Genomic DNA, 19573 nt, shown 5'->3' on the forward strand with positions numbered 1-19573 from the left:
GGACATTGGATGTCGTTGATAATGGGATCACATCATTAGGAGAATGATGTGATGGACAAGACCCAATCCTAAGCCTAGCACAAAGATCGTGTAGTTCGTATGCTAAAGCTTTTCTAATGTCAAGTATCATTTCCTTAGACCATGAGATTGTGCAACTCCCGGATACCGTAGGAGTGCTTTGGGTGTACCAAACGTCACAACGTAACTGGGTGATTATAAAGGTGCACTACAGGTATCTCCGAAAGTGTCTGTTGGGTTGGCACGAATCGAGACTGGGATTTGTCACTCCGTGTAAGCGGAGAGGTATCTCTAGGCCCACTCGGTAGGACATCATCATATGCGCAATGTGACCAAGGAGTTGATCACGGGATGATGTGTTACGGAACGAGTAAAGAGACTTGCCGGTAACGAGATTGAACTAGGTATTGGATACCGACGATCGAATCTCGGGCAACTAACATACCGATAGACAAAGGGAATTGTATACGGGATTGATTAAGTCCTTGACATCGTGGTTAATCCGATGAGATCATCGTGGAACATGTGGGAGCCAACATGGGTATCCAGATCCCGCTATTGGTTATTGACCGGAGAACGTCTCGGTCATGTCTGCATGTCTCCCGAACCCGTAGGGTCTACACACTTAAGGTTTGATGACGCTAGGGTTATAAAGGAAGCTTGTATGTGGTTACCGAATGTTGTTCGGAGTCCCGGATGAGATCCCGGACGTCACGAGGAGTTCCGGAATGGTCCGGAGGTAAAGATTTATATATAGGAAGTCCTGTTTCGGCCATCGGGACAAGTTTCGGGGTCATCGGTATTGTACCGGGACCACCGGAAGGGTCCCGGGGGGTCCACCGGGTGGGGCCACCTACCCCGGGGGGCCACATGGGCTGTAGGGGGTGCGCCTTGGCCTACATGGGCCAAGGGCACCAGCCCCAAGAGGCCCATGCGCCTGGGGAAACCCTAAAGGAAGAGTCCCAGCAGGGGAAGGCACCTCCTAGGTGCCTTGGGGGGGAAGGACTCCTCCCCTGGCCGCCGCCCCCTTGGAGATTGGATCTCCTAGGGGCTGGCGCACCCCCCCCCCCCCCTTGGGATCCCTATATATAGTGGGGTAGGAGGGCCTCTCAAACACACCTTTTTGCCTTTGGTGCAGCCCCTCCCTCTCTCCCAAGTTCTTCTCCTCTTCTGGTTGCTTGGCGAAGCCCTGCAGGATTGCCACGCTCCTCCACACCACCACGCCGTTGTGCTGCTGTTGGATGGAGTCTTTCCTCAACCTCTTCCTCTCTCCTTGCTGGATCAAGGTGGGAGACGTCACCGGGCTGTACGTGTGTTGAACGCGGAGGTGCCGTGCGTTCGGCACTTGGATCATCGGTGATTTGAATCACGACGAGTACGACTCCATCACCCCGTTCACTTGAACGCTTCCGCTAGCGATCTACAAGGGTATGTAGATGCACTCTCCTTCCCCTCGTTGCTGGTCTCTCCATAGATTAGATCTTGGTGACATGTAGGAAAATTTTTGAATTTGCTACGTTCCCCATCAACAATTGGCTCCTACATATTCTACGAAGATCTTTATCGGTCAGACCGCATAACAACATACGTTGTTCCCTTTGTCATCGGTATGTTACTTGCCCGAGATTCGATCGTCGGTATCCAATACCTAGCTCAATCTCGTTACCGGCAAGTCTCTTTACTCGTTCCGTAATACATCATCTCGCAACTAACTCATTAGTTGCAATGCTTGCAAGGCTTATGTGATGTGCATTACCGAGAGGGCCCAGAGATACCTCTCTGACAATCGGAGTGACAAATCCTAATCTCGAAATACGCCAACCCAACATCTACCTTTGGAGACACCTGTAATGCTCCTTTATAATCACCCAGTTACGTTGTGACGTTTGGTAGCACCCAAAGTGTTCCTCCGGCAAACGGGAGTTGCATAATCTCATAGTCATAGGAACATGTATAAGTCATGAAGAAAGCAATAGCAACATACTAAACGATCGGGTGCTAAGCTAATGGAATGGGTCATGTCAATCAGATCATTCAACTAATGATGTGACCTCGTTAATCAAATAACAACTCTTTGTTCATGATTAGGAAACATAACCATCTTTGATTAACGAGCTAGTCAAGTAGAGGCATACTAGTGACACTCTGTTTGTCTATGTATTCACACATGTATTATGTTTCCGGTTAATACAATTCTAGCATGAATAATAAACATTTATCATGATATAAGGAAATAAATAATAACTTTATTATTGCCTCTAGGGCATATTTCCTTCAATTGTTTCATCAGTACCAATACCAGTTAAACCAACCAATTATCCTTATGTTTGTCCTCTTATGCTTATGATTGGCAATAAATCACAATAGCATCTTTTGTGAGAGAGGGGGAGCGGGTGGTGGGGGGAGTATGTTGTTAATTGGCCTGCAAAAGTGACCCAGCGGTACCCATGCACGTGGCGGGACGTCCCCTGTTTTTTCATTTAGTTTTTTTGGCTTTAACGTCTTTTATTTTCTATTTTTCTTCACTAAAATAATTTGGCTCACAAAAATTGTGATAGTTTTTTTAAAAAAAATCAAGAAATCATAAAATGTTTGTGAATTAGAAAAATGTTTGGGTTCATGAAATGATTGTAGATTCAAAAAATGTTCATGATTTAAAAAAAATCTTTTGGAAATCAGAGAATTTTCATTATTTTAAAAAGGATGTTCTCGTACTAAAAAATGTTTGTAAATTTGAAAAAAAACAAATTTGAAAAATATTCTTAGAACTTTTGTGAAATGTTCGTCAATTCAAATAAAAATCATGATTCCAAAAAGATCATGATTTTCCAACAAAATCCGCAAATTCGGAAATAATTTATGATTTTTTAAAAAATCCCTGAATTTTAAAATTGTCATAATTTGAATAAAATATTTGTGAATTTGAGAAAATGTTCTTGATTGCAAACAGCTTCACTATTTACATAAGATTCAGAAATTTGAAAGATGTATGAAAATGAAAAAGAAAGAAGAAAAAATAAAGGAAAAAAGAAAAATAGAAAAAAATGAAAGAAAATAAAAATGCAAACATGAAAAAGAATAAGCTTTAATACCGCCAAATAGGACTGTCTGTCCCAGTGGGCCAGATTCGGACGAACCCCAGCAGGACCATTTCTATAACCTGCGTAGGGTTGTATAGTGATTGATAATGCAGTCTTATCTCAAGACCATAAAAAAACATATTTTAGAGAAGACACTATTTTTTCCTATTGGCTATTTCTAAGTTTTTATCTTTAATAACTAGATATCTCTAAATATGTTGTGAGATAATTGTTACTAAAAGATTGTCTCTTAATTAATAGAAGACAATTTTTTCTGACGATTACTCTATCCTTCATCTCAGCATTTATTCTTTTTTTTTCTTGAAATGGGCATTTATTCTATTTGTCACTACTAAAATAATATAATCGTGCATGCCCTCAGTTAACCTTTTGCCAGGCGGTTAGATAGAGTACGTACCAAACTCAGAAAGCTTCTGCGGTTAGCAATCCAGTCCAGGAATGGATGTCCGAGGTAGCTTCCCAATTTAGCAGCTGTGTCTTTGGCCACGATGACCTACCTAGCTAGGCTACCTAGCTAGTACTACTAGCTAGGCATTGAGTACGACACATCTTGCCACTATACGGCCGGAACGGTCCCGAACGACTCCCGACAGGCTACCTCGGTCGGCCTGCTGACGCTGTGACGGTTAGCATGCAGTGGTGGTGCTATGCGGCGACGTGCGGCAGAGCGGGCAGCTGGGCCGCCGCCGGAGCCACTGATCGACGCACCGCCGGTGGAACGCGTGCGCGCAGCCGGGCAGCACCCGCAGCTCGTCGCCGTCGGCGTACTCCGCCAGGCACACCGCGCACCCGCGCGCCTCCTCCTTCGCAGTCCGCTCCTGCCGTGCACCGGTAGCCGCCGCCTGATGTTGATGCTGGATTGACGAGGAGTAAACCGTCGTCGGGCACGCGGCCAGGACGGCCTCGTCGAGTCCCGCGGCGGCAGCGGCGCACCTGCCGTTCCCGGCCTCGATGTCGGCCACGCCCTGCCGCGACGAGCTCTGCGCCGCTCGCCGTCGGTTGGAGCAGAAAAATGCGACGAAGGAAAGCACGAGGAGCAGAGCCATGGAGGCGCCGATTAGAAGGCTGTCCCTTGACATGGTCGCAACTCACAACAGGTACTGTCACAGCAAAGCAGGGACAACCTGACCGTGCCACATACATATATATATACCTTCTGCGTGCGCTAAGATTTGCGCCAACGGCCACCTGATGGTCAGATCGAATCTCCGCCGTCGACCACAAAGACGATGGTAATCCCAATACCGATGCCAAGCGTTATACTTCCACAGTCTTACCTTTTCCTGTCACCAATTGTTCCTTGCTTGCTGCGTGCACGATTCCCTGCTGAGATATACAGTAGTATTTGTATTCCTGGGAACTTTCTCTTAAAATTTTAAGTTATCGATTTCTTTTTGTTTTTTTCTGAAACGGAGGCAAAAAATTTGTCTCATCAATTAATTAAGTAGAAAAGAATTGCCCAGTTAATTAACGGAAAAACAGGCGAAAACCGATACAGACCAACTACAGGTGGACTACTCACGGAGTGACCACCATACCCAACACCAAACGTCCACCAACCTGCACACTGTTACAACATGAAGACACCCCAACGAGAGTAACTTTGCCGAAAACCACGGGCACCACCAAATCCACGAAGACAAGCCAGACCATAAGGACAACCCAAGAGACTGGTAACCATCCATCAAGCAGCTGCAGAAGCCTTTCTTGTGGCGTCACTCTTCTTTCCTTTGCTCCTGAGAGCCTCCTCCACAATCGCCTTGCCAGATCCAGGGCTCACCCTCTCCAAACGTTTGAGCAAGCTGTGAAGCTCTATTTCGAAGAGAATCTCATTGAACTTGTCACGCACAGAAACCTGCCCAATGGTCACATGCGAGTGGGTGATTGCAACATCGGAACCTCCACGCTCAACAGAGGCGAGCGACTGGTTGGGCTCCGAAGGATCAGGCGCCAACGCACCAACCGCCTCAACATCATCAGTCACGGGTACCACTGGCACGATGGACTCAGACGTCTCCAGTTGGTCACATGAAAGAGCCTCAGAGTTAGGTGCCAACACACCTATCTCATCAACCTCGCCACTCAAAGACGCCACATGCACAATGGCCATAGATGAGGCATTGACAGAACCAACCAAGTCTCCACAACCCGGAATGGCGGGCGACTGATAGGACTCTGACGGTGGTAGTGAAGGTGGCATGGCCACCACCAAGGACTCCAATGCGCTCAACTCCATCGGTAACACCATAGATATTCCCCACAAAGCTCCTGCAACTCAGGCATAATCTGCAGAACTGGAGCTACGACCTCCGTGATAACTGCATTCCCACGAACAAGCGGCGTCACATGCAGAGCATGAGGAGAAAAATCTCCAAAGCAACATTCAGCATCCTCATCAATGGAACCAACCTGGAGCTCAGGCAACAAAGGCACAACCGATGCAATCTCAAACTTGGCTAGAGCGTCGCGAAGCTCAGTGCGGAGCAGCTCAACCTCCTAAAGAAGCTCCGTGCGCAGCAGGGCAAGCTGCGACTCCAAAGCAGACACCAAAGAGGCGCAGACATTGGAATCCTTGCAACACCCAGATTGAGATCTTGGCGGCGCCGACACACACAACGACGAGTGGCCCACAACCTCAACCCAACTCCTGGCCAGCGAAGGACAAGGCTGGACGGACGGGGAGCGGCTCTTTTTGCTTTGATTTGACAGAGAAAAAGAGCCTCCAAATTTCCAACGGTGTCGTGGCATGTTCGCTATGCAAATGCGACAGCTTGAAAAGAAATGTGTGTCTGCGGATAGTTTAGTAAACAATTACTAGTAATGATGTAGGAACATGATGCTAAAGTAGGTGATTAAGACGGTGAATCGTGCATTTTAGTTGATTATTTATACTATGAATGATGAAGCTAGGTAAATAAGATATTTGACTGCGGTTTGATGTGACAGGATTAGGGATGCAATTTTAAGAACCTTTGGACATCTTCAACGGCAACCCGTAAATTTGCGCCAACGGCCACCTCATGGTCAGATTAAATCTCCGCCGTCCACCACAAAGAGAATGGCAATGACGATGACCATGCCTCGCGTTCTACTTTTACCTTTTCCTGTTAACAATTGTTCCTTGCTTGTTGCGTGCACGATTCCTTGTGGACATACACAGTAGTATTTGTATTAGTGGGACATTTCTCTTAACTGTTACGACTATCAACTTTTTTACTTTGATTTGACAGAGAAAAGAGCTTGCCAATTTTAACCATTAAAGAAGAGGATGTCGCTATTGCAAATGCGACATCTAGAAAAGAAAACTGTGTCTGCTGATAGTATAGTAAACAATTACTAGTAATTATAGATGGAGGAACATGATGCCTTAAGTAGGCGATTAAGATGGTGAATCGTGCTTTATTAGTTGATTGTTTATACTATGAATGATGGAGCTGGGTAAATGAGATCTTTAACTGCACTTTGATATGATTGATGACTCGTTGGACCATTTTGCATACGGTCATCTCATGTTGGAGATTAAGAAAACTCTGGACTCGCGTGGGTTTATTTCGTTGAAAATTGAGTGTCATCAAAATAGAGCTGCTCATAGTTTAGCTAGTATAGCAAGATCTGGTGGTAGCACCGCTTGTTGGTTGTGTCGTGTGCCTCATAGCATTACCCCGTGAAAAAGACTGCACTTTGATGTGACAGGGATTAGGGATGCAAATTTGTTTTTTTTTAAACGAGACAAAAGACTTGCTATTTTCATTAATTAAGAAGAAGTGAGAATTGCCCGGTTAATTGACGGAAAACCGGGTTAAAACCGATACAACCCAACCCATATAACATGGGCACCACCGGCCAACCTAGCCACCGACATGAAACATGAGCTGCAAAGAAGAAAAGACATCCGCCGAGTAGTCGCAAGCGTCATTGTCATCACTGGTTACCTCCGAACGGGCGACTCCGACTTCACCATAGAGCTCCACCAACGAAGCCGCCCCCACAAACAGCTACACAGAGCAATGATGACACATGCCAACAGATGGCCACACGCGCCAACAACTGACAACTCCGACTTTGACGACGAGCCTCACAAGGGAAATATGCAGAACTTGCGCCGACTGTGCCCTAAAGAGCACATCGGGCACGCCGGGAAGATCCGACTACCAAAGCCCGAGCTGCGACCCAAGCTCCTCTTGACGCCATCATTGTTGCCAAACAGAAATCGACGCCCCCGAAACGGCTGCCTCAGCAAACCACGCGGCGAAGATGCCACCCTTCCCAAGCGGCGAAGATGCCACCATCCTACGCGGCGAAGATGCCGCCCTTCCATGCGGCGAAGATGCCGCCATCCACCGGTCTCAGGTTGTAGCCGGCTCCAAGACGATGCCCCCAAGGAGGAAGAAGACGTGAAAACGCCTTCATCGCCCGATCGGATCAAGAGGTTTCCCTCCGGAGCCAAGGCCGCGGGGTGAGGGGTGGAGCACCATACATCAGCGACGCTTCCAAGAAAAAGCGCGACGCCCGCAGGCGCCGCCGTCGCCAGCTCCGGCAAAGGCCGGAAGAAGGATTTCTCCCTGAGATGCTCGACCACCACCAGCCCGTACCGGCCAGCCACAGACCTCCATCAAACCTCCACCAAACCAGCACCGCAGAGCACCGAGGGGAGCCTCCCGTCAGTGCCCGCCCCTGCCAAGGCCGTCCTGCGCGCCCGCCCGACCAGCAGCAGCGGGCAGCCGGGCCCTGGACGCACACCACCATCACCGCCATCGGGCCGACCTCACACCGTCGCCCTCACCAGGCCTGGGGGCAGGAGGTCACCGCCACCACGCCGCAGGAACCGCACCACGCGGAGACAACGAACAAGCTGCAGCAGAAAACCCCCGAAGAACGTCCGGATCCAGCCACGCCCGGCCAGATCCAGCGTCCGCCAGCCTCCCCGCCGGCCATCGAAGCATCACCGAGGCTCCCGCGCCGCCCAGCCGAGTAGAAACAGAGACCCAACTGGAAGCGCCGAGATCTGGAGCACCACGCCCCCGAAGCCGAGCGCCGCCAAGGGAGAGGCAGGAGCACCACCAGGCCCCGCCGCCGTGCCACCCATGCGGCCTCCACAGCTGACAACCGCCGCGAAGACCGGGCCGCCACCCGAGATCCAGAGCTGCCCGCGCCGCTGCGGGCCAGGAGAGCCTCGCTGCCGCCGTCCGCTGCGCGGGCTTAGCCCGGCCGCGTCATTCGGCGGCGGCGAGGTGAGAGGGCGGGGTGGGAGGAGGCGCCGACGGTGCTGGGCTCCGCCTGAGCCGCCCAGAGGCGACGCGGGGGACGGGAGGGACGGGGGTGTCTTGATGCAAATTTGTGGGTACTCTTGGAACATCTCCTGAGTTCAAGCAAATGAATTAGATTTATTTATTTATTTGAAAATTCTAGCTTTAGCTGGCATTTCATTGAGCAATAGCAGAGAGCAGCGGCAAAGGAGACAAGGTGGTTATCCATGGATCAAGGAAAAATAAATAAACTCGCAGAACAAAGCTGCAGCCAGAAGAAAACACTGATACTAAATTTTCTCACGACGGCTCCCCAAACGGGTGCTCAATGCAGGTTGCGCCTGATCTTCTGATTGCTGCAAGAATATCGTTAGCGCTTGCAATCTTCGCTCTAAGTGCATCTGATCCGTTCGTGCTAAATCCCCTAGAGTGTCAGGAGAGCACATATTTTATCCCCCCCCCCCCCCCCCCCCCCGCAACTGCTGTAGAGCTTATGTTGGAAGTCATGATCTCCAGCGAGTTCTTCTTCGTCTGCCAGCAAGTGTAGTGAGGAGCAGCCGTGCCAAAGGGCCACCTTGTCCCAAACCTCCACCGCCAAGTTGCATTGCCAGAAGACGTGACCAGAGCATTCCAGGTTGTGCATGCATAGCTGACAGAAAATAGTGTTTTTCCCGTCCACGACGTTGCATGCGATCATTGCACCAAAGTCGGTTTTGGTGTAGGAGCTAGGGCAAAACTCTGAACTTTCTTGGTGCCCATGCATCCCAGAAGACCTGCTCGAATAACTCCATTGAATCCAAGAATTTGTAAATGGCAAGCAGAGTTGGCTGAGTAGACACACGAGCTTTCAAAATTCTATCTCACTTGGTCTTCTGTGTCACTGTGTAGGGGGACGCAGATCAGGTGACATGCAAACGGCATGTCACCGTGTGCCTCGCGGCCTCCCATCCACCGTCCAGCCAGAATCCAACGGATAGGAGCACTCCAAGGCAAAAACAATATCCAGACATAGACCAAATCGAGCACGGATCAGCAGAAAAATCTGGCGGGGAAGGCAGGGAAAAGGCGGGCTTTGGCACGGCGATTCGCCGGCGTCTCCTCGCCTCGCGGCCTTCGCCGGCCGCCGCCGCCGTCACCGCCCGCCGTCAGCCGTCGTCACTGAGGAGAGGCAGGGACGAGCGCCGTCCTCCGCGGGAACCAGGGCCGAACGCTGCCGCGGGTCGGGGGCGAGCGCCGTCCGCCGCGAGAGCCGGGGACGAGCGCCGCCGCGAGCCGGGACGAGCGCTGCCGCGAGCTGGGGACCGTTCATCATCGTCAGCGACCTCTTCTCAGGTCCCCCCCCCCCTCTCTCTCTCTCTCTCTCTCTCTCTCTCTCTCTCTCTCTCTCTTATTCCATTAGTGCCAGAGGCGGAGCCAGCTCCCGGGCTCGTCCGGCAACTCTTCACTGCAGATTAGTCTGATTACTTGCTTATTACTGTAGTAGTGATTTTTGTTGGGGCAAAGCTAGCTGACATCGCTATGCACGAGCTTTGCCCAGGCTCCTCACGCTGTTTGGCTCCGCCACTGATTAGTGCACTCAGATGCAGGCAACAAAATTGAAATTGGTATTTGTATACTGGTAGAGCTAACCATAATGTACCTCCTGCTGTGGTGTTTGATATAATTGGTTGTCCAGTCACCGGTATAATACTAATAGTGACAAACTATACTCTGAATAAATATGGAGACTTGCAGCACTACATTCTGAAAATATTAGTCAGCACTACACTCTGAATAAATATGGAGACTTGCAGCGAGTTAAGTACTTATGTGCATCTCGATAAGACTATAATCTGCTAAGCTTTGTGGTTTCAACATAGGAACTACTTCTATTTTGAGTCAGCACTACATTTCTGAATAAATGTGGAGACTTGCAGCGAGTATTGTACTTCTATTTTGAGTATACACTGTGGAATTTGGCAGAATTGTGCGTTGTGCGATGGGATCGATTGGCAACAGGATACCCAAAGTTGGTATGCGGTTCAGAAATTCGGATGAGGCTTGGGAGTTCTGGGTGCAATATGGAGGTCACATAGGCTTTGATTTGAGGAAAAGAAATACCATCAGAAGCAGAATTGATGGAACAATCACTTCATGTAGGTTTGTTTGTTCCAATGAAGGCATTCGAAGGAAAAATCAAATAGATCACGAGCCGAAGCGCATTAGAGCTGAAACAAGAACCAATTGTAAAGTTCGGATGATTGTTTCATTTGATCGAGTGGCCAATTTTTTTGAAGTCACCGAAGTTGATTTGGAACACAATCACCTCCTTCAATTGCCACAAACCTGTCACTTGTTGGCATCACAAAGGAAGATTTCAGATGTGCAAGCTTTAGAGATAGAAACGGCCGATGATTCTGGAATTATGCCAAAAGCTTCACATGAGTTTGCATGTCGTCGAGCTGGTGGGAAGTTCAACGTTGGTTACACTTTGACTGACCAAAAGAATCATTTGCGAACCAAGCGGCAGCGGGAGATGGCTTATGGACAGGCCGGTAGTATGTTGAAGTTCTTTCGTGACTAGAGAAGCTCGCAATGGAAGTATAGAAGATAAGGAAGGAAGGAAAGTGGTAGAAGATCCAAAATTTGAAGCTCAACTTCGGTACAGGGATTTGTCTCATCAATTTCACAATGTGGCACATGGAGCAGCCAGCTCCCCACAGTGTTGTTTGCTATTGGCTAATGCACTTGCCTCCGTTGCACCTAGCATACAGGAAATACTCAATGCCACTGGTGCTATGGATGAACCATATAAAGACAAAGAGAATGTTGACCCAAATGTGCAGCAAATAGATGAATTGCTTAGAGCTGCACGACTGAAGAAAAAAGAGGTTCCGGCAACAAAATTAAGGAGAAAGCAAACTTGGCTTGATAAGTTACTCAAGGGGAAGAGTATACCATTGAAATCTACCGCGCCGACCAAAACAGGAGAAAATGTATGCTGCAATTGGTACATGATATGTTTTTATTCTTCTTTTGTAAACTAATTACTATACTTTTCATTGGCAGCCACAAAAGAAGAAGGATGGTGTGCAACAAAAGAAGAAGGATGATGTACAGCCTCAAGTACTAGTGGAGAAGTGTGACAACATCAAAGGAGTAAATATCAAGCCCCAAGAGTGCAATGCTATCATGAGTTTCACCCAGCTCTTGACGGCTCCGCCTTGTGGTGAGGATGATCTGTTCTAGCGTGCAAGCCTGCTAGAAGTATTTTGGACATAGTTAAGTGTAGTATTTTGGGCTAACTATAGTCGTCTTTTGGAGCCTAAGTGTACAAATCAGATGGCACTAAATGGCTGTTAAGAGCTCACTGAATTCACTGGAAAGTGGTACTGAAACTTCAAATCATGTACTTCTGAATTACTTGTGATGAAGTGGGTTCTCTGAATCTAAATAGTGATGAATGGCATGTCTGAATTTCTTATGAATATGAATGTAAACAGTATATTTGACTGTTGTTTGTACTGTTTCCGGACTAAAAGGCTGATGTTTATATTTTGTATTGTTCAAAACTGAATCTCTTGTGAATCTGAGTGCAAACAGTATTTTGACTGTTGCTTGCACTGTTTCCGAACTAAAAGGTTGATGTTTGTATTGTATTTTGTTCAAAACACTTGTTTGTACTGTTGAATGACTAAAAGATTTGTATCTGTATCATATAAAATTCAAAACTGTGAAGTTTCAGAGGGTATGGGCTGAAAACTATGAAGTCTGAATGTTTTTGCCTTGGAGTGCTGCTGTCCGTTGGATTCTGGCTGGACGGTGGATGGGAGGCCGCGAGGCACACGGTGACATGCTGTTTGCATGTCACCTGATCTGCGTCCGTGTAGGGAGACAACACTCTGCTGCAAATTCTCCTGCAAACAGACCAACTGCTGAAGCAGAGGAGTGATGTTGTCGTGCACAAGATCATTGATACAACTGTCGTTAGTGAGAGTCGCAGCCACCAATTTATCAACGGGAATGTCTCCGATGATCTGGACGCTCATTGGTGGTCCAGATCTGCGGGTCTCTGTTGGTGTCGTCGACGATGGCGGCTGCCGTTTCCCCTCTTGGAGGCATCATCGTGGAACTCCTCTTCGTCTACAAGGGGTTGGGCTTTCCATTTGAAAACATAAGCTTCAGATGGTTTTCGGAGTGGGCGACGGTGGCGTCTTCATCATTTCCCCTTGGGGGCATTGCTTGGAAGAGCTAGCTTGTACTTGGTGCACATGGTGTTCTCTTGCGTCGGGTCTGGTGGATGTCGAGGCAGTGGCCCCGGAGGGCTGATGTACAATTTCTGCCATTTTAAATAAAATACTTGATTCTTTCCCTAGGGAGAAGAGAGAAAAGGCAAGAGATTGACAAGATGGGAGCAAACGGTCTTTTTTCTAGCCATCCCACTTCCATTAGCCAAACATGCTACGACAACCCTTGTTGATTGATGAAATTCTTTTAATTTGTCTAATTCACATCTAGATGTTTTTTATGGATATCACATCTAAATTTCCACAAATACACAGCAACAAAAAATAAAATAAAAAGCCGAGAAAAAAATAGACCACAAACATAGTGGACATCCACGAGACAACACACGAGTAGCAAAATCCAGTCTCTCCCGGGGCAGCTAGCCAACAGGTTGCGAACAGCAAACGAAGCTACTCTGCAGGCACGCTTTCCGGCAAACATACTCCTGACACGAAAAATCTTGGTCGTAAAAGGCTCTATTTATACTACTACTGACACGTGAACCATTGACGCGTGCAACAAGCAACGTAAATGAGTATACTTTGACGAGGAGCGGCCGGTTAATAGTCAAACGTGATGCCTAATTAGCTTGCCAATTACTACAACGACCGCGGAAATTTGGATTTGGACCGAGCTACTAGTTCCTTGGCAGTGAGTATTTATATGGAGCGGCTACAGGTTAATCGACTGATTGTAGAATGTGGTCAGTCGATTACTACAACAAAGGAAAAGAAAAGAGGACAGAAGAAAACTGACTGACCCAAAGTTAGGGTCAGTCGATCAGCCCAACAACCAAACTGGCTGAAAAAAAATTCTCTTGCCCTCTTCTGCCTTCTGTCCAGCCCAAAAAAAAGGGCCTGGCAATATGTGACGACCTGACAATTCGGTGTTTTGATTTTGATTTTGATATCTTGAAAATTCTCTTGCCCTCTTCTGTCTTCTATGTTTTGATTTTGCTACTGCATCTTATGTGACGACCTGACATATTCAGAATTTAAAAACAGAACACCTCCCTAAAGGCAGAATTTAAAAATGCCAAGAAGGAATTGAATTTGCATATTCAGAGAACTAAACTTGCAGTTGTTGACCAAAAGCAACATACAAAGAAGTATAGTGCTAGCATGCATACATATGTACAAAAAGATAACCACAAGATCTACACCTAGTTGTACTACAAATTGTTTAACTACAGTTAAAGCAGAACCCCATCCTGAAATCAGAATCTAAAATTTCCATGCATATACTGAATTTGCATATTCGGAGAACTAAATTTGCAGTTGTTGACCAAAAGTAACATACAATAAAGTATAGTGCTAGCACGCATACATATGTACAAAAAGATAACCAAAATATTTTGACAATTTTCACCTATTTGTACTACAAAATGTTTAACTACAGTCAAGGCAGAACACCTACCTGCAGGCATAATCTGAAAATTGCATGCACATACTGAATTTGCACAATCAGAAAACTAAACTTGCAGTTGTTGATCAAAAGCAACATAGAAAGAAGTGTAGTGCGAGCATGCATAGATATGTATAAAAATCACCTAGTTATACTAGAAAAATTGTTAAACTACAGTTAAGGCTGAACACCTCCCTGAAGCCATAATCTATAATATCCATGAACTGACTAAATTTACATATTCAGAAAACTAAGCAACTAAGCTTGCAGTTGTTGTTGAGTAGCAACATAGAAGAACTATACTATGAGCATGCATACTACAGCATCTTGACCTGCTTGTGCTAGAAATTATTTAACTACAAGTAAAATCAGAACAACACTCTCATGGCAGAATTTTAAATTTGCATATTCAGAGAACTTAACTTTCACTTGTTCTTCAACAGCAACACGCAAGAACTATAAATACGAGCATGCATACATACTTACAGAAATATAACTATCACATCTAGGGCTAAAGAAGTTGTCAAAGTAAAAGTTTCTAGCACATACTTGTTGATATGCAGTACAGCTCCCTAAAGAAGTTATCTATGTTGAAATTAAATGTGCATATTCAGAGAGATAACCATAACAAGAACAAGTCAACACAAAAAAACCCAAGAAATATAGAAAACAACTTCAAAAGAGAAAGGATCGATGTACTTGCAAAAATCTACCTAAACCTAATTATTGCATTCTCATTACTGCAAGTAATAAAATGCACGAGCATGACTATGAGTACAACTATAATTACAGCAAAAGCCTAATTCATAAATTCAAAGACTACAATTAAAAATTGCATGTTCATCATATTAAACTTGCACACATTTTACAACAGCAAGATTCATATTAGCCTTGTTGATATGCTGATTTAGGTTTTATTGGAAGCAGATACTTTGATATGTACAAAAGAATTCAAGCTATATGTAATACAGAGTACCTCACTGTATTCACGATTATAACTATACTTGCATAATTGATCAATATCAACTGGATTTAGATCATGGAAAGACAAATTATAGTTCCATCTATATAACTAATTACAAAGACAATCGCGACATAGGATGGGAAACAACACCTAAAATACACAGGTTTCATATTAGCCATGAAAAAATGCAGTGGCTAAGTAAACACATACACATAGATTGATATCTACAAAATAAGTCAAACTATAAAAGAAATGATTAATACAACTCACCATCCTCCTGAAGCATTCCTCATCAAGGACAACATAAACAACTTCAGGTACTTCATCAAAGTCGGAACGGTGGAGGACTCGAACCCAAGGCCATTACGTTTTTCTATAGATGAATGAATTTTGGGAAGCCTATCACCCTTCCTGAAGATTAAAATCGAAATCATAAACATAAGTGTAGACACAAATTTTGTTGCCGTAGCAACCACTCCTATTACAGTATCCAACTATTATAACTACGAAAAAACATACTGCTAATGAATCTAGTTATCTTAATTGCTGATGCACGATAAAGAAGTTGCACAGAATAAGTATCAGCAGCAACACCAACATGCAGTAGCAAAACATATTAGAGTATAAAATCTTGCTGACAGACACCACTGTTGCGTCAGCGGACAATTGCAATAGCCACTGTTTTGGTTGTCATGGCTGCCAGCCATTAGCATTACGATTAACTTCCACATGATGACACTAATTATATCAAAATTGCATTTCTAGGATACAGAGATTCAAAATCAGAAGGAACAACTACACTCGATCAAAAAGAATTCTATACAAGGTAAGCAACAGTGGTATAAAAATAGTTGTAGAGGCATAGGTACTTTGCATGCCATGGAAGCCATTATGCTATCATTGCATCAATTAGTACTATGCTTTCATGTCATATCAAGATATTAAAAAGATAATTGCATATGCAACCTACAGAAGTTGCACAACTTCATTATGAGCAACAACAACTTCATGGTGGAGCAGACCATACTGTCAACAAGGTGAGGAACACTGAATAAAAATGGATGCAGAGGCAGAAGTTTCAAAACTCTAGTTTAACTTACCCCCAAAAAATAACTAATAATCTAAAATTGCTTATGTAGGTGCCAAAAATTACACAACAGGAATATCAGCAAGTGCACTCTCATGATACAACCAACAAAAACACAAGGTAAGCATCAGCAGTGACTATAATGTAAGGAATTAGATTTGCATGCTGAAGTTGCTAGCAACATGAAAAACCATTGTTATGGTTGCAATATAATAATTTTGAAAAACAAAATTATAAAACTAAGAAGTCTGAACATTGCATTTGCAGGTCCAAAGAGTTGTACAAATAGATAACTAGCAGAAAGGATTAGTGGAGAAAGTTGTCGCCAAGGGAAAATCACTTGCTCAGGTTGTGGCACTATCATAACATTACATGTTGCACAGATGTCAGAAAAGAGACATGGGAGAAAACAAAGAAGGAACGTTAACATTATTATGGGAAGTAACTATGAAGAAAATCAGTAATGAGCATTGCAAAAATATGAATTTTAAGAAACTATAAACGACCAAAATACCTATAGGAAGTGGCGTTCCACAAAATATTTTCTACCTTGAATTCCAACTTATCTTCAAAGATTGGAAAAGGACACTGTGACCTGCAACAAAACAATATCAGCAAGCTCAAAACCATAGTTGTAGAAGTTTGAAATAAACACAAGGAAAGATTACATGTTCAAATTGACAAAGATAGGGACAGAGTACCCCAACTTTTCAAATTAGAAACAAAGAAGATGACCACTACATAGCCTACAAACAAATTTATAATAGCCAAATAATAAAACGACAGACCAAAGTTTCGCCACTAATTTCAATGATATTCAGTAGTGGTCGCAAACATTACACAACCAGATTGCAAAAGAAAATTCAACCTAGGTAACGAAGAGGTGACAGTTCAACTTGACAACATGGGACAAACTACTACAAAATCTAAAGACGACATCGTACTAGCTGCCTATAAGGCATACAGTTCCAAAAGCAGACGCAATATGTCTTAAGACCAAGCTTGAACCATACACTTCAAACAGAGCAGGAAGCCGCAGCAGCACCAGCATCACCACCAGATCCACTAGCATCACCACCAGGAGTGTTAGTGGGGACTACACAGAACACCACGATGTCCGATGGAACAAAAGGAACTCGAAGCTGGGCTCTTGTCACTGTTGATATCTTCAAGACCTTGGGACATAAACCCTTGCGAAAACTAAACATAAAAACTAATCAAATGACATGAAAATTGCACACCAACATAACTAACAAAAAAAAGACGCCACACCAAGTTTATATCATTTTGAGATGAATAATGTTATTTATCCTCAAATAGAAGAGTTGAGATACCACACCAAGTGGTCAAATGGCACTTTCAGAGTCAAACAAAACCCACCTAAATTCAGGCTTAACTATGAATCTAGTTGTACATCCATTTGGTTGAAATCTGTCAAGTGCAGACAGTTTAACATTGACGAGGCTGACAATTGTACATGTTAGTATCCTAGTTGCAGTCAATGCTAGCTTCAGACAATCGGTTACAGAGTTGCAGAATATGTCAATTCAAAAGTTAAACGCCTTAAGTCAGATAGAAATTGACAAAAGAGAACTGAACCATGCATCAGAACGCACTTGATTAAGAGAAGGGACTGCAATTTTATTCCTTAAACAAAATCAATGTTGGTTCAGTCTTCAGGCTGGTGATTTCAACGACTGTTCTCAAAGCTTCTTGTATACCTAACCAAGATCTATATATCATAGGGAGAAATCAAAAGAAAAAAAGAAATGGAAGAACACATACCTAAAGCCTCCCCTAGCACACCTCACAGGAAGCAGAGAAAACCCTAACCAGTGACACCTCGAAATCCCTGCAAAATAGATATCAACAGAAACAACAAATGAATAACTTAAAATAGCAAATGTATCATACAGAAAAAGAAATGAATTGGGGTGGGGGAGGGGGGGGGGGGGGGCATGAAGCACAAAGCCTCCACGGTCAGAGGTGGGGGGCAAAGAGTAGTGAAGACCGTGGATAAGAGAGGAGAAGAGCAGTGAAGCAGAAGAGACGACAGAGAGAGCGGCTTTCCTCTACGGGCTGGGCTGCAGCTAAACGGGTGAAGGAATAGCCTCGGCCCAATAACGATACGACTGACCCACTTCAAGGTTCAGTCGATTTTTACACAACCGAAACAACTCATGGTACAGAACGAATCACAGAACAAAATCAATGGGTGAAAAATCGACTGACTCAAAGATCAAAAATCAGCTGACTGAAAAGTAGCTAAATTGGTACTGTATTTATATGTCCGGGGCTGATGCCAGAGATCTGATTTGATCTCGACCGTCTCGACCGTGACGTGGCCGGCAGCTCGACGCACGCACGCACGGACAAATCACAAACCAATCATATAGGTACATAGAAGCTGCACGGCCAGGTTGTAGTATACCATGCCGGGCTCCACCGTGCTGCTGATCGGCGCCTCCATGGCCGCGCTCCTCGTCATCTCCCTCTTCACCTTCCTCTGCTCCAACCGGCGCCAGGCGCACCGCGCGCCGCCGTCGCTGTCACAGCGGAGCGTCGTCGACGTCGAGCTCGGCCACGGGTGCGCGGCCGCAGGCATCGACGAGGCCGTCCTAGCCGCGTACACGACCACGGTGTACTCCTCGGCGGGGAGGCGACGGGGCGGATGCCAGATGGCTGCTGCCGACGCGTCGGCCGACGGTGACCAGCCGCCCGACGACACGGACACGGACACGCACACGACCTGCGCGGTTTGCCTGGCGGAGTACGCGGACGGCGACGAGCTCCGGCGGCTGCCCGGCTGCAACCACGCGTTCCACCGGCTGTGCGTCGACGAGTGGCTCCGGCGGCGGCCGAGCTGCCCGCTCTGCCGTACGTCGCCGCCTGCGGCCACCACCGATGACTCCTGAACCACCACGGCGTAAGGTAGCATGTCGATCGGGACCATGCATGCATGCCGTTGCCGTATAGCGGCGAGACCGAAATGCGGCGTAGTACATGGCATGTCTCGTACGAACAAACAAGAAATGTTCCGTACGAAGCTGCCATGAATGTTGTAAAGTAGAGTCCGTGGGTAGGTCGTCATGCATTGGCATGTACCCATGTGAGACCATGTCCCGGTCAGCTAAGACAAGCTTAGCTTCGGCATTCATGTCCGTAGGAGAGCATAGATGCATCCGACCGAGTTTGGTTATGTGTATTTCACAAAAAAAATATTTTCATTACTTATTCATCTTCAATCATGATAGTACAACGAACACCAGAAATAATAAAATTTACATCCAGATCCGTAGACCACCTAGCGACGATTACAAGCACCGAAGCGAGCCGAAGGCACGCCGCCGTCATCGCCCCTCCATCGCCGGAGTCGGGCAAACTTTGTTGTAGTAGACAGTCGGGAAGTAAATGAATAACAAACCAGCTCAAACAAATTTTCACACATAACAAACCGCTGATCAGTAACATCTATACCCAGAATTAC

At 45.7% G+C, this 19573-nt stretch overlaps 1 protein-coding gene and 1 long non-coding RNA gene across 7 annotated transcripts; one reads left to right on the forward strand and one right to left on the reverse strand.

Annotated features, from left to right (window-relative positions):
* Window positions 1-6845: 6845 nt before the first annotated feature.
* On the reverse strand, window positions 6846-18077 carry LOC125507518. Of its 5 annotated transcripts, XR_007282922.1 has the most exons (6): window positions 17872-18077; window positions 17100-17286; window positions 16601-16681; window positions 15270-15410; window positions 14585-14620; window positions 13153-13609 (listed from the first exon to the last, which is right to left on the reverse strand). XR_007282922.1 is itself a non-coding variant. In XM_048672076.1 (5 exons), exons 2-5 carry the CDS (start codon window positions 17156-17158, stop codon window positions 8319-8321), a joined length of 399 nt encoding a protein of 132 aa, XP_048528033.1. In that variant the 5' UTR covers window positions 17159-17286; window positions 17872-18077; the 3' UTR covers window positions 6846-8318. The 5 variants fall into 5 exon arrangements, 4 of the variants coding, with proteins under 4 accessions (XP_048528033.1, XP_048528032.1, XP_048528035.1 ...); XM_048672076.1 differs by lacking the exons at window positions 13153-13609; window positions 14585-14620 and adding an exon at window positions 6846-8478 and having other exon boundaries at window positions 16636-16674; XM_048672075.1 differs by lacking the exons at window positions 13153-13609; window positions 14585-14620 and adding an exon at window positions 6846-8478.
* Window positions 8882-11897, forward strand: LOC125507520. Of its 2 annotated transcripts, none has more exons than XR_007282924.1 (3): window positions 8882-9697; window positions 10225-11340; window positions 11414-11897. It is a non-coding gene; the product is annotated as an uncharacterized LOC125507520 (long non-coding RNA). The 2 variants fall into 2 exon arrangements; XR_007282923.1 differs by having other exon boundaries at window positions 8885-9697; window positions 10328-11340.
* Window positions 18078-19573: the final 1496 nt, after the last annotated feature.

This window comes from Triticum urartu, chromosome 5 (genome assembly GCF_003073215.2).
Source record: "Triticum urartu cultivar G1812 chromosome 5, Tu2.1, whole genome shotgun sequence".
NCBI classification, from domain to species: domain Eukaryota; kingdom Viridiplantae; phylum Streptophyta; class Magnoliopsida; order Poales; family Poaceae; genus Triticum; species Triticum urartu.